The following is a 17,931-nucleotide window of genomic DNA, read 5'->3' as shown; positions in this document are numbered from 1 at the left end:
CCCCCACATCCTGCACCCTTCAAACCCTGCACCCCAAACCCTGCACCCCCAAATTCTGCAGCCCCAGTTCCTTAACGTGTGAAACCTGCACCCCCAACTCTGCACTCCCAAATCCTCCAGCCCCACGTCCCGAACTCCCAAACCCTGCACCCCAGAACCCTGCACCCCCCAAACCCATTCACCCCCAAATCCTGCACCCCAAACCCTACCGCCTAAACTTTGTACCCCCAAATCCTGCCCTACCAGGCCTTCCACCCCAAACCCCTGCAGCCTAAGATCCTTCTGCCCTAAACCCTGCACCCCCATATCCTCCTTCCCCAAACCCTGCACCCCAAAACCTGGCATCCAACCTCAACCTCCCCTGGGCAACCTGAGGCCGTTTCCTCTGCTCCTGGCGCTTGTTCCTGGGGAGCAGAGCCCGACCCCCCTGGCTCCAAGCTCCTCTCAGGCAGTTCAGAGATCAGAAGGTCTCCCGTCAGCTCCTGTTCTCCAGCTGAACCCCCCAGGTCCCTCAGCCGCTCCATCACCCTTGTGCTCCAGCCCCTCACCAGCTCCCTTCCCTTCTCTCCACTCGCTCCAGCACCTCAAGGGTTTTCTTGGCGTGAGGGGCCCAGAACTGCCCCAGGATTGGCGGTTTGGCCTCCCCAGGTCCCAGCACAGGGACGGTCGCTGCCCTGGGCCTGCTGGCCACACCAGTGCTGGTCCCAGCCAGGATCCTGTGGCCTCTTGGCCACCTGGGCACACGCTGGCTCATGTTCAGCCGCTGGCACCAGCACCCCCGGCGCCTTTTCCAGCCGCTCCTCCCCAACTGCAGCGTCCATGGGGTTGTTGTGACCCACGTGCAGGACCCGGCACTTGCCCTTGGTGACCCTCAGACACCCATCCAGGCCGTGAGCTGCAGCTTCTCCAGGAAAATGCTGGGGACACAGTGTCAAAGGCTTTGCTGAAGTCTAAGTGATTCTTTAATAATGGTAGTCGAAAAATCCCTTGGAAAGCAAAATGCAGGAAAGAGGTAAATCTTGAACCTGAACCTTTTCCTCTGTGATTGATGTGATGTAATTTATTTTCCGATAAATTAGGACATGTCAGTAAAACGGGAAAAGACAAAAGGTCTGTTTTGGGACGTCCTGTAGGAACTTTTTCTTCCCTTTGCCCATGCTGAACTGCCCCATCCCAGTTGAAGCACAACTTGCCAATTTTTAACTTTAATTTTCTTGTTAGGTATTTTTTGAGGTAAATTGAGTAATGAAGTATCAGAAATACAGGCCACAAAGATGATTAAGGGCCTGGAACATCTTTCCTATGAAGAGAGGCTGAGGGAGCTGGGACTGTTCAGCCTTGAGAAGAGAAAGCTCAGGGGGATCTTATCAATGTGTGTCAATATCTGATGTGCAGAATGAACAGGAGGGAGCTGGACTCTTGGGGTGCCATGATAGGGCAAGAACCAATGGGCATAAATTTAAAAACAATGCGAACTCAAGAAAAACACCTTTTAAATCTGTTTTTTTTAATTGTGTGAGGCTGCTCAAAACCGGAGCAAGTTGCCCAGAGAGGCTGTGGAATCGCTGTCTGTGCAGATGTTGAACCCTGACGCAGCCAGGACGGGCTCTCAGGACAGGACAGGCTCGGCCTGAGCCCGGGCTTGGACCAGCCGAGCTCAGGAGGGTCCCTTCCCGCCGAGCAAGCCTGTGAGCCGTGAAATCCTGGAAACCGTTGTCCTTATTTTCCAAACCTGACTTATTTTATGTTGGAATCTTGTGTAATGGATAAAAATTTCCACTTCAACACATTTTGTGAAACTCAAAAAACCCCTCAGCATGACTGGATTTAAATAAATTGCAAACTAGACGAGAGCAGCCATGTGACCCCTGTTATTTTAACAGCCTCGAGATACTCCAGCTGGGCACCGAGCGCCTCCGTTCTCTCAGTGTAGCAGCCGTACCCACAGCATCAGTACCCACAGCATCAGTACCCACAGCAGAGGTACCCACAGCATCAGTACCCACAGCAGCGGTACCCACACCATCGGTACCCACAGCATTGGTACCCACAGCATCTGTACCCACAGCAGCGGTACCCACAGCATCTGTACCCACAGCAGCGGTACCCACAGCATGAATACCCACAGCATTGGTACCCACAGCATCTGTACGCACAGCAGCGGTACCCACACCATCAGTACCTGTGGAGGGGTTGCTGTTAGATGGAGATTTGTTATTGAACCAGCCAGGAATTTCAAGGCTGGGAACACAACCTGCCGTGGGAGAGAAGCAGCTCCGAAATAACCAGGCCCCAACGTGCTGTAAATCAATGGACCTATCAGCAGTGAGACTTCAGCGCGTGGACACCTCGTGAACATAGATGATATCCAATTAGCGAATGCCTGCTTGGAGTGTGGATGCGTAATCAGAGAATAGTTGCATATATAAGGAGGCTTGTTTCTGTAATAAATGGCTTTGCGTGATTCACATTGAATCGGAATGCTGAGTCCTTTATCGTTCCAACAAGTACCCACAGCATTGGTACCCACAGCATTGGTACCCACACCATCGGTACCCACAGCATTGGTACCCACACCATCGGTACCCACAGCATTGGTACCCACAGCATTGGTACCCACAGCATTGGTACCCACAGCATTGGTACCCGAACGCCCGGCAGAGCAGACAGGAGCAGTAACAGCAGCAGCCGCTCCCAGCCAGGATCTCCAGCCTCGTTTCTTACCATCTGGAACAAAGGCAGTGAAGAAAGTCCGTGTTCTACAGATGATCTTCTTGTTGATTCCAGAGATAAAGGTACTGTGTAACTCTAAAAGTTTAAGAGTGCTTTACTTTAACCCGTTGCTACGTGCATGACCATGTAGTAAAAGAGGGACTTTGTTTCCCACATCCATGGAGAAATGGTACAATGCTTTTTTCTTTGTAAGTGATCTTTTTTTTTCTGGATTGTTCCAAAGACTCCGTGTGCACACATCTGTGGTGCTCTGTAATTGGAGCTGCATAGATATGACTGAGGAATGTGCTTCCCAGACAAGTTTTTGGTTTTAAATAATAGATTCTTCAAGTACCGTGAACAAGTTGAAGAATCGAGAGTGCACAGCGACAGGTGGAACAGCAGAAATAGGCCAGTCCTGTTGCTTGCGTCAGGTACTGTTTTTATTTCAGGCAAAATGGGCAGCTTTCCAGCAATTCATGCATGCACCCATAAAAGTTTAACTGTCTTTTTCAAATCACGCTTTGTCACCAGAAATCTTCTGAGATACACTGGGAGAATTTCATGATTCCACGTAAGCTTTTTCTGTTTTTAAGAATATGATTTCTGTCTGTTTTCCTTGCCCAGGTGGTGATGGCACAGGAGCGCAGATTCAGGTTTGCGGTTACAAACAGGAAGTGGCCAGGAATGGACAGAGATTGCAGAGGAGCCTGGAAAATGCTATGAGGAGAAAAGGAAAGGAGGAAAGGGATTGAGATAAGAAAACCTGTTTGCAAATGAAAACTTCAAGGTGACTGAAAACGTTCCTTAATTTTATAGCATTGGTAATGACGTGGGTTTCAATTTGGGGGACATGTAAAGATAGCTATTGTGTTTTTTAATAGTGTGGCACACTGGAGGAATGAGATGCTCTCTTCCTGCAGAGAATGGGAATAATTCTCCCTTGCCAAAATATGCTGCCTCACCAAAACCCAACAACAGCTACACGTTCAAGCGTGAAGCCGCCAGAGGGCTGTGAAAAGGTGAAAGTCTTTGAGGAAAGCTTGTGAGTTGATCTTTTCTACAGAATAAATAACATTCAGAGTTACTCATTGGTTTATTGATTTTTGTCTCGGATCAGAATTATTAGTCCAGTTGCTAAAATCATGCTGACACCCTGATCCCTGTCTTGTGTGCCTGTGTGCTGGTAGATGCTTTAGGCATCTGAGATGCAGGGCAGCAGCCTCAGACTCCTCCAAGGAAGCTGCCTGGGATGGTTTTTGTTATCTGTAGGAATCTCTCTCCTGCAGGATCCACCCAAGTCTCCACCCAGGCATCTCCTGGATTCTCAAGAGCTCCTCTGACAGTGCCCCAAGATCCTGGTACCAGCCCCAGACTCTTCCACAGAAGCTACCGGAGAAGACTTTTTTCTTCTGCAGGAAGCTTTGACCTCTAGAACGCACCGAGACTCTTCCCAGACTCTGCTGCAGCTGTTTGAGCTCTGCTTTCACTGTCTGAGATCCCAGCTGGCTGCCCCAGACTCCTCCAAGGCAGCTACCCAAGACGACTTTTCTCATGCTAGAAGCTCGCTTCTCTGGGAAGAACCCAAACCTCCTCCCAGGAACCTGCTGGAGTATTTTGACCTCTGCTTTAGGGACAGAAGATGCTGGGTGGCAGCCTCAGACTCTTCCAATGAATCTCCCCGAGGTGATTTTTCTTTCTGAGTGGAAACTCTGTCCTGCAGGATCCACCCAAGACTCCTCCCAGGTACTCGCACAGTCACCTCACTTCCTATAGGAAGCTGAGGCCCCAGGTGGAAGCCCCAGACTCCTCCAGTGAAGCCACCTGACATGATTTTTCCCTTTTGGAGAAAACTGCTGCATCTGGGATCTACCAGAGACTCCTCCTGCTCTGGTCCTGTCTGGTCCCTGCCCCACAGTGTGTCCCCAGCACATGTCCCTGTGCCACCGCAGCCCTGGGCCAGGCACCGTGCCCTGCGGTGAGGTCACAACGTCTGGGTTCTATCTCCTCCTCCTGGGGCTGGTGTTGCCTTGGTTTCTTGTGGAGTTTGAGGGAGGAGAACCTGTTAAGAGGAGAGCGTTGATCTGGGAGATCTGCAGCCACGAGGAGGATGAGGGCGCTCCGAGGTGAGGGGCTGGCGGGAGGCCGAGGCAGCGTCTGTCCCTCCAGGTGCTGGGGGCCGTGTCCCCATCACCTCCCCTCCCGTCCTACTGCCAGGCACGTCCCTGAGGGCTCTGTCCTGTCCCTGCCCTCCATCGAGCAGCCTGGGATGGCTCCGAGACAGCCTGGCCCAGCAGCTCTTGTGGTGCTGCGCAGCCCCAGCCCTCCCGGCCCCCTGGCAGAGCCCCGTGTCCATCCCTGCCCAGCTCAGCCCCACGCTGGGCTCCCTCCAGCATGTCGCTGCTGTCCTGGCACTGGGGACCCCCGACTGGGCCCAGTCCCCAGGGGGTCTGCCCAGTGCTGCAGCGAGGGGCACACTCCCTCCTCTCATCCCACCGACTGCTCCTGCCAGCCCAGCCCAGCACAGGCTGGTGGTGCTGGGGAGGCTGAGAGACCTTCACCCCCCTGCTGGAAGCTCTGCGGCCAGCAATACCAGTTCCTTCTTTCCTTCCAGCTCTCTGTCCATGTGTGTGTCCCCCGTCCAGAGCCTCCAGTCCTGAGGACAGAGACGGGGTGACGGGGACTGTCCCTGAGGCTGTCGACACCTTTGTGGCCATTGGGACATCTGGGCTGAAACAGCTGCAAGACCATGAGGTGAGGCGGGGGGTGAGGGCTCCCCTCCATGCCCCGGGCTTCCCCGGGGCCATGGCAGAGAGGGATCTTGTCTGATGGCATCTCTGGCCTGCAAGCTGTGTCCCCAAGCACTGATCCTGCTATTCAGATGGGACTAATGTCGCTGCTGCCTCCCTCCTGTCCCCAGGAGCTCTCGGCTTTCTCCTGGGCAGGGCATGGCCTCTGCCATCAGCCCCAGCTTCTCCCCAGTGCCTTTCCCCAGGTACCCAAGGCCCCTCCTGAGCTTTGGTTTGGAGCTGTCCCAGCAGCCCGGGGCTCCTGCCTGTGCGAGGAGCGACACCGGGTGCAGGGTGCTTATGGCTTCTCCCCCTCAGTGCAGGGACTGGTCCCCACGCCTTCGCCTTGCCCACCTGGCACCTTCCCTGTGACTGCCACCTTCCCCGTCCTCAGGAGTGGCCCCCACGGCCTCTTCCCCTGGTGGGGTCCGTGTCCCCCTCTGGCTTGTCTGCTTGTCTCAGAGCTGCCGCGGAAGATCTTGCCGTTGCCCGTGGCTCTCCTGACGCGATGCCTGCAGCTTGTACCTCATGCCCGTGTCCCACAGATGGTTTGGAAGACAGTGGGTCTCTCTGGTGGCTCTCTGGGAACAAGGGTAAAGCGAGTCCCATCACTGCCCTTTGTGGTCTGTCCCCAGGGCAACCGGGTGGACACATACCGGGAGCTGGAGCATGCCTTGCAGGGAGAGGATGGCTGCTTGCCCGGTGGTGTTGTGAACCGCCTCATAGCAGAGGCCTCGGGTGACCTGCGAGCAGCCCAGGTGAGCTTGTTCTCCGACAGGGCCAGCAAAGCAGCGTGCCTCCATCCCTGGGTTCTGGGGAGATACAGAGATGTTCCTCGGTTATTCAGACCCAAGAAGGTCCTCAGAGAGAAGCTCTGGGGACTCTTCATGACAGAATTTGAAGAGGGGACACAGAGCTGTGCAGAGAAGTGAACTTGGGCTTGTTTCTAACTGAGCAAGAGCTGGCGTCAGGCTCAACGTTACTTCTTGAATACTGTGTTATACCTCGAATCCTGGGATCAGTTTTGGGCCCATCGCTACAGGACATCCCTTGAGGTGCTGGAGCGAGTGGAGAGAAGGGAACGGAGCTGGTGAGGGGCTGGAGCACAAGGGTGATGGAGCGGCTGAGGGACCTGGGAGGTTCAGCTGGAGAACAGGAGCTGAGGGGAGACCTTCTGATCTCTGAACTGCCTGAAAGGAGCTTGGAGCCAGGGGGGTCGGGCTCTGCTCCCCAGGAACAAGCGCCAGGAGCAGAGGACACGGCCTCAGGTTGCCCAGGGGAGGTTGAGGTTGGATGTGGGGAACAATTTCTTCCCCAAAGGGCTGTGGGGCATTGGAACAGGCTGCCCAGGGCAGTGCTGGAGTCGCCATCCCTGGAGGGCTGGACAGATGGACATGAGGTTCTCAGGACATGGGTTAGTGGCACGGTCGGGTTAACAGTTGGACTACGATGATCTTGAGGGGCTTTTCCAACCAAAATGATTCTGTAATTCCATGTGGCGCTTTTTCAGGGTGTGATGGATGATGTGAAGATGGCCGCCAGTGACTTCTTGGTGGCTCTGGCCCGCACCCACTTTTACTTCGTCATGGCTGAGCTGCAGAGCCACCTGAAGGTGGTGGGGAAGGTCCCTGATGAGGCTGTGCTCGTCACCTTGGGCAAGATGGCTGGCAGCTATGGTACGGCACATGCAGCCTCCTGGTTTTGGCAGGGGTCTGTGATAACAGGTGGAAGGGATCCCCCCTCCCTAAATGCCCTGTCTTGAACTGGGGGGGACTCTGGAGTTTCCGCGCCTCCTCGCTTGGTGCCAGGACCGGCCAGCAGCTCTGCCTCACCAGCCCAGTCCTGGTGCTCGGACAGTAGGAACCCACTGGAGACAAACCCGCAGGGCCTCTGTCCCCCACTGTCCCCCCTATTGCCCCACAGGGCTTCCCCGTGTGCCCCTCGGGAAGGCCACCCTCCCCACGCCCTCTGGTGTGTCCTACACGGCCCAGCAGCTCCAGCCTTGCGAGAGATGGACCCTGGTGTCCCCTGTGTGTCTCTGACCCTCTGGGTCCCTCTGTCCCTCCTCTGCAGCCCTGCGCTGTGTCCCCTTCGCGGGAGCGACGCTGCTGGCCCTGCGCAGGACGCTGAGCCGGGCAGGGAGCGGCCGGACCCTGCGCATCATCTGCGGGGGTGAGTGTCAGCTCGGCCAGGGCCCGCGCAGGGGCTGGGGTGGCCTTTGGTGGCTCCATGTGATCCTAGAGGAGAGGTGGTGGGTGTCAGCCCGCCCCAGGACCCCGAACTGCTGAGTGTGCGGGGGAGCGGGGGAAGCCTGGGAGTTTTCTGGGGCAAGACACGTCAGGAACTCCCGGGTCCCTTCCCATGGCTTCTGTTCCTTACAAAGAGGAGCTACGAAGATGCTGAGGGGTCTGGAGCATCTTTCTTCTGAGGAAAGGCTGAGAGAGCTGGGGCTATTCAGCCTAGAGGAGGCTGAGAGGGGACCTTATTTATTCTGGTAAATATCTGAAGGGTGGGTGTCAGAGGATGGACCAGACTCTGTTCAGTGGTGCCCAACGCCAGGGTGAGGGGCAACGGGCACAGACTGAAACACAGGAGGCTCCATCTGAATGTGAGGAGAAACTTGTCTGCTGGGAGGTGCCAGAGCCTGGCCCAGGCTGCCCAGAGCGGGTGTGGAGTCTCCTGCTCTGAGACATTCAAACCTGCCTGGACCCACCTGTGTGATCTGCTCCATGACCCTGCATGAGCAGGTGGGGCTGGGGATCTACAGAGGTCCTGAAACCCAGCCAGTCTGTGGTTTTGTGATTCCCTTTCTCTCCCCTGAGGTTTGAAGTCCCTGCACTGAAAGCGGAGTATGCGAGAAGGGAAGGGGCTGTGGGGGCAAATGCTGGAGGCAAAGGGACCACTGAGGAGGAAGAGGTGCAGTGGGGAGGAGAGAAACAGTGGGGTCTTAGAATCCAGACATCTCCAGAGCACAGCTTGTCCTCGTATCCAGATCTGGTCCTGGACTGGGCCCTGCTGAGCCTGGGGCTGTATGTAAAGCAGGCTTGGGCGAGGGTACAAGGACCTTTCCCTGCTGCAGACTCCCATGTGCTCCCTTGTCCTTTCTCTTTCCTGGTGCAGTTCTGGAGCGATGGTCCAAGGGCATCACCATGTACTTGTGCAGCCAGAAACGACACCCCTTTCCTCAGAGCAGGGCAGCACAGCTCTGTGGAGACCTTTACCCGCTCTTCCATCACGCAGTGGTAAATTGGCTGGGCTGCAAGGAGGAACAGGTGAGAAGTGCTGCTTGCCACAGCTGGGGCCACAGCGGGGGTGTCCATGTCAGTGGGTCCGTCTGTGCCCCTTGGGGTCAAGCAGAGGGAAGCGGGGAAGGGAAGGGGTCTGGGGGGAAAGCCCCCGAGCGGGGAGCCTGCTGGCACTGTGCCTGGGGCTGGGGCCTCCCTGGAGAGAAGCAGCCGAGTCCTGTGGCCTTTCTGCAGGAGGGGCTGGGCTACCAGCCTGGGGAAACGCTGGCTCTGCTCTGGAGTCCCTCTCCCATGGGGCAGAAGGGAAAGGGAACCCCTCCCAGTGGGAAGGGCAGACTGGTGTCCAGGGCGTGCTGAGCACCAGGCAGAGCTTCAGCCGCCCAAGCGGAGCCTCTCCCTTCCCTCCCCAGGATAATCGGGCTGTCCTGGGTGCGGTGGAGGCCATGGTTGGTGTCCTTGTGTGTGAGGAGCGGCACTGCCAGCGTGCCCGGGAGCAGCTCCTCCGGCTCCTGCGCCAGCACCAGCGGGTCCAGGACACCTCCCGTGTCACCGAGGTGAGGACTCGCGCAGGGCCCGGCGTGGCTGATCGGCGAGTCTGTGCCGGTGCCACACGGTGCTGGGGAGCTGTGGGGTGCCAGGGGAACTGGGAAGCTCTTAGAGAAGGAGCAGGGAGAGCAGAGGAGGCCTGAGGCTTCCTGGGCTCTTTGGGCAAGAAAAGAGCAATGGGGGACATGGGGGGAACCAAGAGTCCCTGGCGTTCATCTTCTTGGGAAGGAGGGCACTGGCACCTCCCTGAGGCCCTGTGCATGGGCAGAGCTTTGCCGTAACGTCCAGTGCCATCCAGTGAGGGACAAGGTCCAAGTGGGAAGTGCCAGGAGGAGACATTTCTTCCTGGAAAGGGCTGTGGGGCATTGGAACAGGCTTCCTAGGGCAGTGGTGGAGTCACCATCCCTGGAGGGGTTGAACAGATGGAGATGAGGTTCTCAGGGACATGGGGTAGTGCCAGGGCTGGGGTAACATTGGACTCAGTGATCCTGAGGGTCTTTTCCAACCAAAATGATTCTATGATTCTACAAACTGGAGTTGTCAGCAGTGTCCCTGTGCAGAGGGCAGAGACCCTCTGGTGCTGCTCTGAGGGGGCAAACAAGGACCCCGGGTGGGAGGGTTTGGGGATGTCCCTGGGAGCTGACATCAGGGGCTCCCCTCATCCCAGCCCTGCTAGGCTTCTCCTTTCCCCAGGGCATTGCGGTGGCTTTAACCTCCTCTTCCTCCCCTCCCCGTTCTCTTGTAGAACCTCGGCCACGTACTGCAGATGCTGGGGGGAGGTCAGACCCCAACCCCACGGGGCTCAGCTCTCGCCCCCCACACCGCTGGGCACCACCAGGTAAGGGGAGCCTGCGGGGCAGGGCAGGGTGTCCCTCCGCCAGGACCACCTGCAGACCAGCACGCCAGGGTGTGAGCCAGGTGCCACGGAGGTGCCTTAAGGCTGCAGGAAGAGCAATGCTGGGATCCCAGGGAATGGCAGAAGATGTGCTGGGGAGGGTCAGTTGGACATGAGGAGAAGGTTCTTGACCCAGAGGTGCTGGACACTGGAAGAGGCTCCCCAAGGAGGTGTCACGGCCCCAACCTGACAGTGTTCAAGAAGAGACTGGACAACGTCCTCAGACCCACGGTGTGAACTGTGGGGTGTCCTGTGCAGGGACAGGAATTGGACTCAAGGTCCTTGTGGGTTCCTTCCAGCTCGGGACATTCTGTAGTTCTGTGCTTGGAAGGGGCTGGGGGGCAGCCTGGTTCCCACAGCGATTTCCCTCTCGGCCAAGCTGCAGGAAGAGCAAGGGAGGGGAGGAAGGCAGAGAGCACCAAATCTTTTCAGTCCCTCTCAAGGCCGATGCACATTTCTCTCAAACGACCCTTGTTCCCACAGGTCCCTGATGTGACTGAGGAGCCTGGGCCAGCCCATAAGGCGAAGCCATCCCGCCCCATGACGCTGCAGGGTAAGGAGAGGTCCTCGGCAGCCAGGGGCAGCCGCCTGCTAATGCAGAATGCGATTTCTTCCCTGCAGCCCGAACCTGCCCCGCAGCTGTTCTGCGGTCCCAGCTGAGGCACGGGAGCGAGGCCCAGCGTGTGGCAACCCTGAGCCTGCTGGGAGAGCTGGCCCGCTCTGACGGTCAGTGCCAGGGCTGGGGACACACGGCAGGGGCTGGAGCTGCTGGGCTGAATGCTGGAATGGGCTGGAAGTGGTGCAGCTGCACCCGAGAGGAGCTGCAAAGAGCGGGTCCCCCAGCCGAGCTGACACCCTGTGATGATGCTCAAGCTGTCCCCAGCAGTTAGAAATGGGGGCACAGCAGGGACGATGCTCCAGGCTCAGTGACACGAGTGGATGGTTTGCAGAGGAGATGCTCCTACCAGTGCCATTTCTCTCATTCTCTGCGTTACCAGAGCTTTCGGTGCCTATAGAACAGCCATGCCTCTAGAAAGAGAGTCACTCTGTGCACACCCCTGCCTGCTGTGAATTCAGAGTCAGGCCCTGCTTCTCTGTCCCACCAGTGTATGTGAAGCTTGGAAGCTTCAAGGGATCCTTCTGCCATCAGGGCTCTGCCTCAGCACACCTCTCTGTGTCTCTTCCAGCTCCTGTAGCAAGGAAGAAGCTGCCCCAGGTGGTGGCAGCTGTGCAGCTGGTGTGCAACGACCCCAGCGCCCAGGTGAGCTGGTTTGGGAAGAGACAGTGCTGCCAGGGAGGGCAGAGAAACCCTTTCCCTCAAGACAGCCTGACCAGGCCATGGCAGCAGCAGAAGCTTCTGCCATGCCCTCGTCATCTCCCCGTGAGCCACAAAGGCTTCCCCAAGCGCAGGCGGCTTCCCTGTGGTTTGGAACAGGGGTTGATAACCACGCTCTCCCCGGCAGGTGCGGAGGGCAGTTCTGGAGTTCATCTGGGAATTGCTCAGCTCCGACTCCCAGAGCTGCTGGCCACGGGATGTGGTGGGGCACATCTTCAGCGAGTACAGCCGGAGCTCGGGCAGACTGGTAAGGACAGGGCAGGACACCGGGGCTTCGGCTGGTGCCGGGGCCGTGCTGAGAGCTCCTGCAGGCGCCCTTGCCCATGGAGAGCTCCACGCGGCAGGGCCGTTGGCGCCAGCTCGGCCATCGCAGCGGCCTCCACAGGGCTGTGCCATGGTGGTGGAGATGTCGGGGTGACGTGGGTTTGCACCTGGACACGCCACCCAGGGCTGCCTGCACGCCCCTCGCGCTGAGCTGTGCCCACACACACCTCCAGCAAAGCTGCCTTGTGAAGGGAGGGACAGACGTGTGGGGACACGACACCATCCGTCCCGAAATGCTGATGGGCCATCAGCCCAGCTCAGCCCGTGCACACAGGTGGGCCTGGCTAGAGGAGCTTTCTGTGGTGTTTTCGTGCCCTGGCTCTCCAAAGCATGCCCTGCCCATCCCATAGCAGCCTGGGGCCCACATCCCTTCTGGCAAGGGGACAGGCTGTGTGGCAGCCCCTTGGGTGAGTGTTTCCAGCCGGGCACCCAGGAGATGAAGGCCAGGGATGGCCCAGCCTCCTGCTGGCTTGCCAAGGATCTTCCCTCTCTGGCTGGAGCATCTGGCTGGCTGGGAGATGTGTGTGTGCCACTCTCCTCCAGGGCTCCAGGAGGCTGTTTTGGGAGCAGGGCAAAGGAAAGGGCTTCTGGATTCTCCTTCGGGAGGTGGCTGCTCCCGGGATGCTGGCACAGCAGCGGTGGTGGGGCCGTGCCTGAGCCTGGTCGGTCGGGAGCTGAGAGGAACCGGGGTTTTGCCAACTCTGTCTTACAGGCGGCAGGAGGCCTTTTTGCCTGGGAGCCCCAGGAGGACAGAGCTCTTCAGTCCCTGTGCGTGGACATCCTGGGCTCGCTGGATGTCACTCGGAGAGGGATGTCCCAAGTAAGTTGCCCTCTGGCCTGCTGCTGTGGCCACTTCTTGCCTGCAGAGTGTTTTTAATTGCTCTTCCTCATGGCCTGAACCTCTCCCCTCACGTGTGCTGAAGCACACGAGGCTCAGGGAAATGCAGACCATCCTTTACATCTTGGAACTGAGTGGAAATGCTGATGTGCTGAATTGCCCGGTTCTTCTCTGCAGCTCCTGTGGCCCAGGCTGCTGCAGTACGTGGTGCCAGCCCAGTACAGCGGCGTGCTGATCCCGCTGTCCCGCGGCCTGCGAGCCCTGCTGGAGAGACGGGAGAGAGCGGGATGTGAGGAAGAGGAGGAGCCCGATGCTGTGGACTCGCAGGAGCAGGGTAGGAGCCCCAGGGAGTGCTGCTGGGTTTGGAAGGGGCTCAGGCCAGTCTGTGTCTCCCTGTGCCCCACGAACCCTGAGCAGGAGCCCAGGAAAAGCAAAGGGCAGAGTCAGGCTCTGGCTCCTGGGGAGCCGGGGGCTCCTTCCTGGCCGTGCTGGATCTGCCTTCACCCCATGCGGGGCAGCCTGGGGAGCCCCCGGGCCAGCACTGTGGCCGTGCAGCTGCTCTCAGCCCTGTGTGGGCCACAGGAGGTACGAGGGTCAGGCCACGGCGGGGCCTCTTCATCTCACCAGCCTTTCCCCCTCCCCGCAGCCCGGCTGCCGGCTCCCCAGGCGCTGCTGGCCCGAACGCTGGTGAGTAGCGGAGCCCTGGGGAAAGAAAGAGCTTTTCTGGCAGCACTCCCGAGCCTGCCCGAGCCCCGCGGGGATCCCAGTCCTGTCTCGGGGCTGGCGGGGGTGGCTCTGGTGGCAGGGGTGACCCGTCTCTGCTGCCCTCGCCCAGGTGCTGGCGGCGGCTCCTCACACCAGCAGCGGCCGCGCAGTCGCTGCCTTGCAGCTGCTGCAGGCCCTGCAGGGCTGGATCTGCGGGGCCTTGGGGACAGCGTGGGCCACCGAGATCCCCCTCCTGCTGCAGCACCTGGCAGGTAAAGTGTGGGTGGGAGGAGAGGCTGGAGAGGAGGGAGGGGCAGCTTCCCAGCAGTCACACAGTGGGGATCAGCCATGGTCAGTGCGACCTTCCCCATCATGAATGCAGTGGCTCTGACAAACACCCCTGGGCTCCCTCCTGTGTCTGTGGCCTTGCAAGGGCTTTGGCACAGGCGCTTGTGGGCCCTTTCCAGCCTGATGGCCTGGGATTTCTGGGAGGTGTGACCGCAGAGGAGACCACCGGGCTCTTCTTTGGTGTGAGCTTGAGCAGCAGCAGAGCTTTTGCTTCCTCTTGCTTTCTAGGAAGAGCCGAGAGCTCCCTGGACTCTGCAGAGTGGGAGCAGCATGTGCTTAAGGTACAGCATGCTAGGGGTGTCACAAACGGACGGGGAGAAGAGGGAGCAGACAGAGTTGTGGAGAGCTGGTGAAAAGAGGGCTGGGCTTGGCAGGGGAGACACTGCCATTCCAGCAGCTCTCCCCAGCAGCATCCCAGGACACAGGGGTGTGGGAAGGGCCCTGGCCAAGGGCAGGGGGACACCCGCTTCCTCTCCTCTTCCCCCCAGTTCTTGCGAGCATCCCTGAAGCTCATTGAGGATGAGACCTGGAGCGTGGGCCTGAGCCAGCAGCTGAGCCGGCAGCTGGGCAGCTCTGCCCCCGGCTCCTGGCAGAAGGTTTGTCTCCTGCCCCACACCGGGACTCTGCCCACGCAGGCAGTTTTCACTGCTTCACCCCCAAACTGCGCTTCCCCCCGTGCTGCCCCGGCCTGGCACTGCGGGCAGTCCCGCCTGCTCCTGGGGGAGTCGGGTCAGTCTGGGGCCAGCCCTCTCCTGACAGGTCGGGCTGTGACCGCATCTCGGGCTCAGCCTCTTCTCGTTCAGCTTTTCCTCTACAAGGCTCTCGGGACAGTGCTGGCAGGTTGTCGGGACCTCAGCCACGTCCAAGGGCAGGTGCTGAGGTTCCTCCAGGACACAGACCCTGCGGAGCTCTCTGAGACCCAGGTGAGGTGATGCTCATGTCCTGAGCATCCTCTGCCTGTTGCTGGGGCAGAGGGAGAGCTGCTCCTGGCCCTGCTCCAGACCTCCCTGATGTGCCCATCGCTGCTGTTTCCCCCTTATTGCAGCGTCCTGCCTGGCCGTTGTCACTGGCCATGGCTGAGTGCTCGGGCTGGAGCCCACTCCCCATTTCCCTGTGGTTGCAGGGGATGATTTCTGTGGTGTCCCATGCTGCTGAGACCCACTTCAACCTGGTCTTGGACACAGTGATCGCTTTTACCAGAGACAGGTTTTATGAGACTTCCACGGGCTGGAAGGTAAAGGATCCAGGGTTTCACTCTTTGGCTTTCCTTTTTTTGACCTTGTTTCCACTTCTACACCTTCTGCAGCCAAACTGTGGCAGCTGTGTTTATATCAGCCCTCTTGTAAGAGCTGCCCAAGACCTGTGTTTCAGAGGGGATGTCCCGGCATTGGGGCCCCTGAGCTGTGTTGGGAAGGACAGCGGTAAATCCGCCAGCAGTGTGTGCGATGCTGGCTGCTCCCTGCTCCCCATCCCGTGCCAGAGCCCCGGCTGCAGGACGGGAAGAGCTCCCGGCCCCGGAGCTCGCAGCTCGAGGAGCTGCCGGGAGGTGCCCAGGGAAGGAAGGAGCTGGTGAGGGTGCGGGGCAGGACCGGGGCTGACGTCTGGGGGCATCTCTGTTGTCACAGGCACAGCTGCCGCAGGGCACAGAGAGACCTCAGGCCACTCGTGCTGCTCTGATGTGCGTGTACAGCGGCATCGCTCTGCGTGCCCCCAGGGAGCAGCTGCTCGCCCGTGTGGATAGGGAGATCATGGGCACCATCCTGCAGCTCTCCAGAGTCACACAGAGGGTAGGAGCACGAGCCGTGCAGGGACAGGGACACCTGGGTGCCCTCATTCCAGCCCCTTGGGGCCGGGGTGTACCAAGATGGACAAACTCTTTCTAAAGATCCCTCAAGGAAGGGTTTGTCCTCAACATCCAGATGCAAACCCCTGTGTGTCCCCCTGCTGATACTCTTCTTCCACCTCTCAGCCCTGCAGAGAGTTCAAGGGGTGCTTTGCTCTCTTTGCCCTCAGGAGATGCAGCTCAAGCTCGCCCTGGTGCAGAGTGTCACTGAGGTCAGCTCTGCCATCCAGACTGTGGGTGATGCTGGCAGCTTTGAGCTGTCCTCGAAGCAGGAGGTGACACAGACCCTGCTGGTGAGTGCCTGCAGCAGGGACAGTCACACGGGGGAGCTTTGGGCTGCACTTTCCCCAGATGGGCGATGGTCTCTGGGCTTCACGCGAGCTCCTGGAGCTGTGTCCTGAGCTGGGGGGCCCTGGGGTGCAGGGTGGCTGTGGAGCAAGGTCCCTCCCTCGGTGCCTTTGGGGACCCGTGGGGTGACGGGGCAGTGTCTGCCCAGGCCTGGCAGCAGAGCCGGTCCCGGGGGAGGCAGGAGGGCCGTCCCGTGTCCATGTCTCCTGACAACTCTGCGCCTGTGTCTCTGTGACTTGCAGGACTGGATCAAGGAGGAGCCTGCGGACTCCCTGGTGTACGGAGTGTTTCAGGCCCTGGAGGAGTTGAGGTGAGGGCTGTTCCCGACTCTGGGGACTCCCCGTGTGCCCCATCCCAGCTGGCCAGGGCAGCCCCAGTGGTGTTGAGCTGCTGGGGCTGTGGAGTGGGAGGCTGCTCCCCACTTTGGGTGTCTCCTGAGCCCCCGGGGTTCCTTACCCTGGGCTGGGGGTTTGCTGCTGCCCGGGGGGAGGCAGGAGCTGCTGGAGCTGAGGGCAGCGCTTGCTGGCAGGGGCTGGGGCTGGTGGGTTTGGGGCCCTCGATTAGGAGGAACCCAGGCATGGTTTGAGCCACTCTGGAGAGGGCTGGTAAATCCCCTTTCTCTTTTCTCTTCCTTTTTCCCCTGGCCAGCAAGCTGAGGCCAGCGCTGAGCAGGGAGGAGAACCGCAGCCTGCTGGCAGTGTGCTGCCAGGCTGTCCTGTCCTCTCCTTCCCAGGAGGGGATGAAGAGGGGCAGGACGGTGCGGGCAGCTCTGAACATGCAGGTACCACGGGGCAGTGCCTGCCACCCCGGGTCAGGATCCCCTCGGTGTGCCCTGGCAGCCCCCGTGACGCAGAACCTCAGCTCTCCTCTCCTGCTTCCAGCTTCTGCACAGGAGAAGTGTTGAAGATCTGGGCCACCTCATCGAGACTCTCCTGGCGGCAGAGGAGCCCTCGGCTGGCTTTGATGATGTGTTCCTTGTGAGTAGCCATGGGGAAAGCGTTGCAGGGGCAGGGAATCAAGGATTTAGCGGGTGGCAGTAGGTGGACACCCCTTTCCTACGGGAACGTAGGGCTGTGGCCCCTAGCCCTGAGGCCGTGTGTCCAGTCAGGGGCTGAGCTGGGGCACAGCAGCGCCGGCCACTGCGGCCTCAGGCCGGGCAGAGAAGTGGTCGCAGGCCGAGGGGAAGCCGAGAGCCGGCCATGGGCTGGGTGACAGCAGCCCGGGGAAGGCTGGAGCGGGGACACGCTGGCAGGGAAGCAGCACCTGGCCCAGGGCAGGGTTGGCTGGAGAGAGTGAGGCAGCGGAGGCTGCAGGGCCAGGGCGCTGTGGGGCTGGGGGCCGTGCCCGGAAGGGGCCAGAGAAGGACGGAGAGGAATCTCCAGGAGAGGAAGATCCCTGTTGTGAGAGAAATGCACCCTGCCCCAGGTCCTGCAGCACTGGCTGGGCTCCGACAGAGACTGGGAGCGGGAGAGAGCCCTGCGGGTTTGTGCCCGTGTGCTGAGGGCTTGCAAGGAGCGAGCTGAGCTCACGGTGAGTAGGGACCCCCACACACCCTGGTGTCCCCCCGCACCGTTCCTGGCCCCGCAAGGCAGCCCTGCCCGGCTGGGTGCTGGGTCTGGGTTCCTGGGCAGCTCCTGCCGGCCCCTCTGCCCGGCTGCTGCTCAGGGAGCGGGACGGGCGACCAAGGCGAGCGGGTGCTGGGGCACCTGTGACCCTTGTCCTGCTGCTCTCCCTGCAGAGAGGAAGCCCTTGCCGGCAGCTGGGCTCCCTGGTGGCACTGCTGGTCTCTCTGACCAGTGACTGCCTGGACTCGTCCCGCCACAGGGCATGGCTCTGCATCAGCTACCTGGACCAAATGCAAGGTGAGGAGAGCAGGCAGTTGTGTAATGAGTAAAATTGTCTTCTTTAAATAGTTTTATGAAACCCTAAACCCCCTCAGCATTACTGCATTTAAAGAAATTGCAAACTAGACAAGAACAGCCATCTGATAACCTTTTATTTT

The 17,931-nt window shown here is 59.3% G+C and overlaps 1 protein-coding gene across 1 annotated transcript; it reads left to right on the top strand.

Moving 5' to 3' along the window:
• The first annotated feature begins 3,828 nt into the window (after positions 1-3,828).
• On the top strand, positions 3,829-17,641 carry LOC135576112 (uncharacterized). The gene is made up of 25 exons (XM_065039480.1): positions 3,829-4,838; positions 5,327-5,466; positions 6,137-6,259; positions 7,012-7,177; positions 7,575-7,673; positions 8,622-9,094; positions 9,157-9,335; positions 10,038-10,130; positions 10,487-10,740; positions 10,809-10,913; positions 11,375-11,448; positions 11,651-11,770; positions 12,560-12,667; positions 12,863-13,372; positions 13,497-13,662; positions 13,967-14,019; positions 14,227-14,661; positions 14,862-14,972; positions 15,364-15,525; positions 15,752-15,874; positions 16,172-16,239; positions 16,578-16,710; positions 16,811-16,906; positions 17,355-17,459; positions 17,561-17,641. Exons 1-25 carry the CDS (start codon positions 4,823-4,825, stop codon positions 17,639-17,641), a joined length of 3,993 nt encoding a protein of 1,330 aa, XP_064895552.1. The 5' UTR covers positions 3,829-4,822.
• The last annotated feature ends 290 nt before the right edge of the window (positions 17,642-17,931 follow it).

Source organism: Columba livia, chromosome 23 (genome assembly GCF_036013475.1).
Source record: "Columba livia isolate bColLiv1 breed racing homer chromosome 23, bColLiv1.pat.W.v2, whole genome shotgun sequence".
Taxonomy (NCBI): domain Eukaryota; kingdom Metazoa; phylum Chordata; class Aves; order Columbiformes; family Columbidae; genus Columba; species Columba livia.
Note: the sequence above shows the minus strand (reverse complement) of the source record. Positions and strands in the feature narration are given on the sequence as shown.

Bases quoted from the DNA above. Each gene is read 5' to 3' on its own strand.
- LOC135576112 (XM_065039480.1), top strand. The intron at 10,914-11,374 runs GTCAGTGCCAGG...TGTCTCTTCCAG, and splicing joins AGAGCTGGCCCGCTCTGACG to CTCCTGTAGCAAGGAAGAAG. The intron at 11,449-11,650 runs GTGAGCTGGTTT...TCTCCCCGGCAG, and splicing joins GCAACGACCCCAGCGCCCAG to GTGCGGAGGGCAGTTCTGGA.